Below are 6,205 nucleotides of genomic sequence, written 5' to 3' on the forward strand. Positions count from 1 at the left end.
TAATTAAGCACGGAACACACAAAACTTAACAGACATTATGATAATTGATGTTGGTAAATGGTTCCTGATAAGCGGACGGACGGACGGAAGAATGCGGAGCACCGCTCGAAGGCTGATTGAACTCGTTTTGCAATCTGCTCCGGCTGGGAATCTTGCAATGGCGCGGAATGTTTAATTATTCTACTTTACTCGGACCACGCGGCGAGTTTAAAGGAATTTCTGAGGGAATTTATACCGGGGTATGTTTAAGGCGGAATTTAATAACTTGCAAAAGTACAATGCAGGTTTGATACGTTGGAAGAAGTAGATCGAGATCGAAACAAAAGGATTTCTTCGAAAGGTTGAGAAAGAGCAGTGAGCATTACCTCTTGGTTTCCACTATCCTGGCAAGCAATAAAGGTGAGGTTTGGGAATAATAGCAAGAAAACGGTTAACATACGTAAACAACGTAGTAAGAGGTGCTAATAGGGGACAGACCCTTCGAAGGATATTCAACTGCGGATGAGTGGGCCGCTCGCCCGTACACGATTAGGTTCGAGCGGGAACTGGGTACGTTACACATGTAACGTGAAGTGTCGAGTGTCGTGTCGAGATGAACAAAATCAAATGAATATAAAATTTGTATTTCACCTTTAAAACAAAGAGAGATCTAAAAAACCATATGCAAAAACTAAACACAGCGCGGACATTTTACGATGAACCTTCGCCAGATAACCGAGCGGCAGATTCGTGAAGTAAAAAGATTTAAAAAAGATAACAAAACTGAACCAAGTGTACAAAAACCCGCAAATATATAACAAAAGTACTAAAAGAAGTAGTGCGAAAAATGCGAAAGAACAAATACCTGCTGTCAAAACAAAACATTGGGTCAAACTTTGACGAAAGGTTCGGTTGAAAAAAACGAAAAATGCCGCCAAAATCAATCGTAGGGATGAAAACCACTATTTTTACCAACTTTTCAACCAACTTATGTGTATTACGCGCTCGTTCGCGCGATCTAGAAACCAAAACGTTCCAAAACAACGATCATCATCATGTTCTACATTGCACCGGGAGCTAACGCTACTGCTACACGCTAATAAACAATCTCTAGGGTGAAGAACTATCTAATGCGTGCGCTCTAGCAATACACGGCGACGCGAGCGAGCAACTTACAATATGGAGATGCGCTCGCTGGTGGATCTAGACGAAAAAAAGAACAAAACCATTTAAAAACGAAAACTGTTCCGACTCAATCTAGCACCGACCCGGGGAACATGGAAGGAGAATCTCGCAGGTAGTGTACTGGCATGGCTCCCTCTACTATGGCCGCATGACAAAGTTTAACAAAAACCAAACAACTTCCACAACCCACAAAAAGGAACAGGGTAGCTCGTGAAAATCGAATAACGACTACCGAAACTCCGTTTTTAATCCTTGCGCAACAATGACCCCGCAGAAGAGCACGGGCTAAACGTATCCGGTTTCCGGTGGCCAGTTCAGAAAAGTTGGGAAACTAAATGCAACTCACCTTCTTAAAGTGGTTCAAGGTGTCGGAACTCTTCTCGCACATTTCCGTAATGAGTGTAACGCCAGCGATTAGTATACCTGTAAGAAAAAGTAACGACACAGTTAATTAGTACGATCGATCGATCTGCGAAAAATTATCCACGAGTCACGAGTTTTCAAACTGTAAGAATTACATTGTACGGAATTGCGTAACTGGGAGCCCTACGCGATCGGTGTCGGTACATGTATGCAAAACTATTGTCCCCGCAAAACCCGGCTGATACCTTACGCTGCGCACAGGCAGCCGGTTGCCGTTTAGCGGATTCACGAAACAGTTCCTTTGGCGGTTTTCTGTCATAAATTAACTTCCACCATCATAACGCCCGGATGACACAAACAACCGTCTCGTGGTTAACGGGGGTCTGATTATTGCGTTAGCGATACCGACCGATGGTTGCTTGCGGTGCCGCGGCACTGGTGATTAGCATAAATTACATTTCAACCCAACTGCGTGTCTCGGTGTCGAGCAGTTGCCATTTCTCGCTGGCCCTTCCCCCCGGTCGACCGATTAAAGCAACAGCGAGCTGCAAACTGCCCGATTAGTTGTATCACACTCTACCAAGACTTTTCTCTAAATTAGCAAAAAATGAATGAGGAAATGGGCCATGGTCCTATCGAGGGCCAACAGCGCTGCTGTACGATATAAATTTTTGCCCTCTGAAACCCTTTTCCAGCGTCGGAGCCAAAGTAGCGCTCGAAAGTTATATTCCAATGGTTCCATTTCCTTGAAGAGGAGTTTTTGCATATCGGAGGCCAACCTTCAGCCGTTGGGGCGGGGCCCCAAACACTGCACTCTGCTCGCTGCTGGTCATTTATATTCATTGGATGAAGGACAGAAAAAAAGCGGCGAAACTTTGGTGCTGACTATTTTCATTTCCAATCCCGGCCGAAGGCTACCGGTCCACGTCACTGCCAGACGGCTTCGGTGAGCTTCCATCGATTGGAGTTCGTGGGACAACGAGCGTTTTCAATGCTCTGAATGTTTTCACAAAACTTTCCACTCAACTCTACCCTCCTGTCCGGTCCTGTCAATCTGCAATCGTCCATTTCAATGGAGCACTTGCTGGTTCCTTTCGGTGACGAGATAAAATGTTCCGATGAGGACGGAAGTCCTATATTTGACCCGTCTAGGCACATAGAATATCAAACAGGATTAAAACAGGGTATCTGCCACGAGCAATTCTCTCGCCAGACGCGAGAGCAACCCTTAAACACTACGCCGCTTTAAAATATCCTTCACAGCCTTTTCGTTGGCCTTTTTCGCACGAACCTACCGTGATTTTTCTCGTTCAGCAGCGACCGGGTCGCCGGTAAGAAGATTTCCATCAGCTCCGGCACACGCTTGATGATACGGAACGCACACAGGGCCGCCTTTTTCCGGATGTAGGCATTCGGCGAACGCATTAGCTTTTCCACCTCGCCGGCCAAATCTCGAGCCATTTCCGGCGATGCGATCGCCCCGAGCGTGCAGAGCGCCAGTCCCACGACGAACTGTGTGGGGCTGTTGAGGTCACTGGAGAGCGAAAGTGAGAAAGAAACGGCGTCAGTATCCCGTCAGTATTGCTTAATTCTCAAGCCATATGGTCCCAAGGGAGGGCCCATGCCACCTTACTTCTTCAAGCAGTTGGTAATCAGCAGATGCACATCCTGCCGTTCGTCCAGCAGCAGCATCGCCCCCAGATAGCCGATCCGTTTGTCGGTGAACCGGGGGCTGGCGGTCAGCTTTAGGCACTCGAGCTGCCCGAAGTGGGCCGGATAGCCCAGCATGTGTATGTAGAGCAGCTTCGCGATGTTGCGACACCGCCACACCGAGTCCTCGTCGCGGAACGTGCTGCGAATGTAGGCGCATTCCCGGTTGACGACGGCGCGCTCCTCGGCCGCCGTTCGCGCTGCCCGTATCTGGCGGATGAGATCTCGAAGGCGGGTTGGCGTTGGAATGCGCACTGCCCGGGGAGGAAAAGGGGAAACGTTTTAATTGGAGGAATTGATTAGCATTTTTGTCGGCAAATGTTCACCAACAATTAACTCGACCGCCGTTCCAATTTGTTTTGGTTTTAAAATCAAATCAGATCGTTCAATTATACTTTCGGACAATTTTATTAATTCCCAACACTGATGGATTAGAGATATTTTTAACTGTCGCTTCGCACCGTGGCGTATACCGTAAAAAGGGTTTTCCGACCGTTCAGCCATTCCCAATTAAAGCCGGTCCTTTTCAACGCATGCATGCTCCGGAAGCACCGGGCCGGAATATCTAATTAACTCCGATCAATAGCACCGTCGGATACAGACACTAATCGAACATGATTGGAAAGCGGCCGGGGCGATGAACTTGCCGTTCGTCCCATAGCAATAGTGGGCCAAAGTGGGACAGCACCGACCACACCATGATGGTCTTTGGAGCGTTCAATCAACGCAAACGGGCGGATTGTGTCATATTTTCCTCCGTCAACAACGGCATGTTTGGTGTACTTTGGGTGTCGCACCCAAAATAAAACGGCAATAAACGTAAAACATTCAACCGTGACGGGGTGCGGGAAAACCATTGTTAGGGGTTGGCTTCGGCGGCGTGTGTGTCGCTTCAACTTCCGCCTTGAATCCGCCGGTTAACTGAAAGTAAGGCAGCCGCGTTGCATCGATTACTCACCTCGTTCTATCGTTTCGTTGATGGCTTGTCGGATGGTGGCCATGTTAAACGCTGGATTAAACCTGTGAAGGAGAAAAATGGAAGAGAACAGAAAAGGGAAATTTTAATTTACTAAATAGATCACCAGCAGCAGTATGAATCAGTTCCGGAAAGATTGACTAATGATAAGTTCGGTGGCGCAACCAAGGTAAGAAATCAGAAATACACGGTGTCTGCCCATCATATGGCAGTTATACAGCTTAGACGCACGAATAGTGATTAAAATGGTAGAAAAAACACATAAAAAGTAGACTAGAACTAGCATATGGTGAGCTAATGTCCATTGCGTGCCAGGTCATCGCGTAGCGCGGCCCGCAGAAGGAGACCGACTTCATTAGATAAAAACTCCAGACTTCGAAAGGTAGCGTATTTTTCATAGGAATGGCTTGTATAAGTCTATGCCTCATAAGAGATTGTTGTTTTTATTATTTACGGCCATTCTATTTAATTACATTCACTGTTGCTGACATTCAACAACTCATACAAGGCACGATTCAGAGTGCTTCAGTGGGAAGGTTATGCAATACCGTAAATACTCTCAAACGGCCCCCAAAGTGTGCCAATCAAATGCCTACAATAGCCGATAGGAAAGTAGCACATGCCAGTCTGATAAGATATAGTCTTATTCGTTATCAGACTCTGTATCGATTGCACATCAAACAGATGTACCCAACTTGTTTAATATTCGTTTACGAAACATAGTATTCAGAAAAATTGATAAAAAACATTCAATTTAGAATCGTCTGATAATTACTAAGATTAAGTAACAAACAATTGGGAAACATAATTCATTACACAACCCTAGCATATGTCACCTTTCGATTCTCGCGCTTAACCCAACATCGGATCGTGAGCTCGGAAGCGGAACTCAAATTACGTCCCATAGGCCGTCATGCTAATGGGAGATGCACGCAAAACATGCGATTGCCCTCCGTCGCCACCCGACACTTTATCATCGGCAAGACACCATAATCGTTGCCAAATCATTGTGGGGCTGGCACGCCCGGAAGCGGATGGAGATTGATCGGTGTTTGCTGGCGCCCTCGACTCAAGTGGAACCGAAAGTGGATTTCGCTTTTTCTTTTCCTCATGTCCCGATGCGTGACAGATCCATTTCGCATATTTTGCCCCAAACACTCGATACCATCGCGGCGCATGATGGTGCGTGGACAAAGGTTAACGATGGGGAGGGTGCGTCAGTAATCAGAAAGTAATACGCCCCGCCAAACCCGCGAGAGTTTCCCAGATCGTAACGCAGGCGAACTTTGAATCTGAGTCGGTGGCACTTTTTTTACGAGAAATCGAGTATATTGGGGTAACATGAGTTATGCCGTGGAAAGAACAGGAATTGGTGTAGATACGCACGATTGAAGCTTCTTAGGCGTGGAACAGATGTCAATAGTTTGTGACGTGTCAGTAATCTCAAAATCCGACGCAAAAAGGAAACAATTAACTCGTCACTTGGGGGCGCCAAATGGTAACCTTGGCTGAAAGATTGTCTAAAAATAATCACCTTGATGGTCGGTTTTTATTTCTGCCTTCTGGTACTACGTGCGTTCCATCGGAACCTAGAAGACGTTACAATTATCGCTTCCATGTGAACCATCTGTCGACATTCACTTGACGTTAAAAAATGTGCTTCGGCCTTCAAGGTGTGGAGAGGAACTCTAGAGATGTTTGGGAAACATTAGCTTCGCGTACAAAAATAGGCTAAACATGATTCCTTCTTATGATTCTGGAGGACTGTTTAGAAAAGTCGGTCCTAATAAAAGAATATTTTTCTCAAGGACGAGCACCGTTATTAGAAGAAGTCCTGGAGACCCAAAATGAGCTTGACGACAATAGACGTAGAACATAAAGAGCGCACATCCAATCGACAACGGGAACGTGCCAACGCCGGAAGTAAGTCCTCTCGCACGACCCAACGATGAAAGAATCCCAGTTCTAGAGGGCACCTCGGTTCACCTCGTG

The 6,205-nt window shown here is 46.4% G+C and overlaps 1 protein-coding gene across 1 annotated transcript; it reads right to left on the reverse strand.

Annotated features, from left to right (window-relative positions):
• Positions 1-1,510: 1,510 nt before the first annotated feature.
• Positions 1,511-5,128, reverse strand: LOC128276321 (AP-1 complex subunit gamma-1-like; the record flags this gene model as incomplete). Its single annotated transcript, XM_053014788.1, has 5 exons — positions 5,112-5,128; positions 4,196-4,257; positions 3,161-3,491; positions 2,823-3,061; positions 1,511-1,587 (listed from the first exon to the last, which is right to left on the reverse strand). Coding segments are annotated over exons 1-5 (726 nt in total), but the record flags the coding sequence as incomplete, so codon positions are not given.
• Positions 5,129-6,205: the final 1,077 nt, after the last annotated feature.

Source organism: Anopheles cruzii, unplaced genomic scaffold, assembly GCF_943734635.1.
Source record: "Anopheles cruzii unplaced genomic scaffold, idAnoCruzAS_RS32_06 scaffold00933_ctg1, whole genome shotgun sequence".
Taxonomy (NCBI): domain Eukaryota; kingdom Metazoa; phylum Arthropoda; class Insecta; order Diptera; family Culicidae; genus Anopheles; species Anopheles cruzii.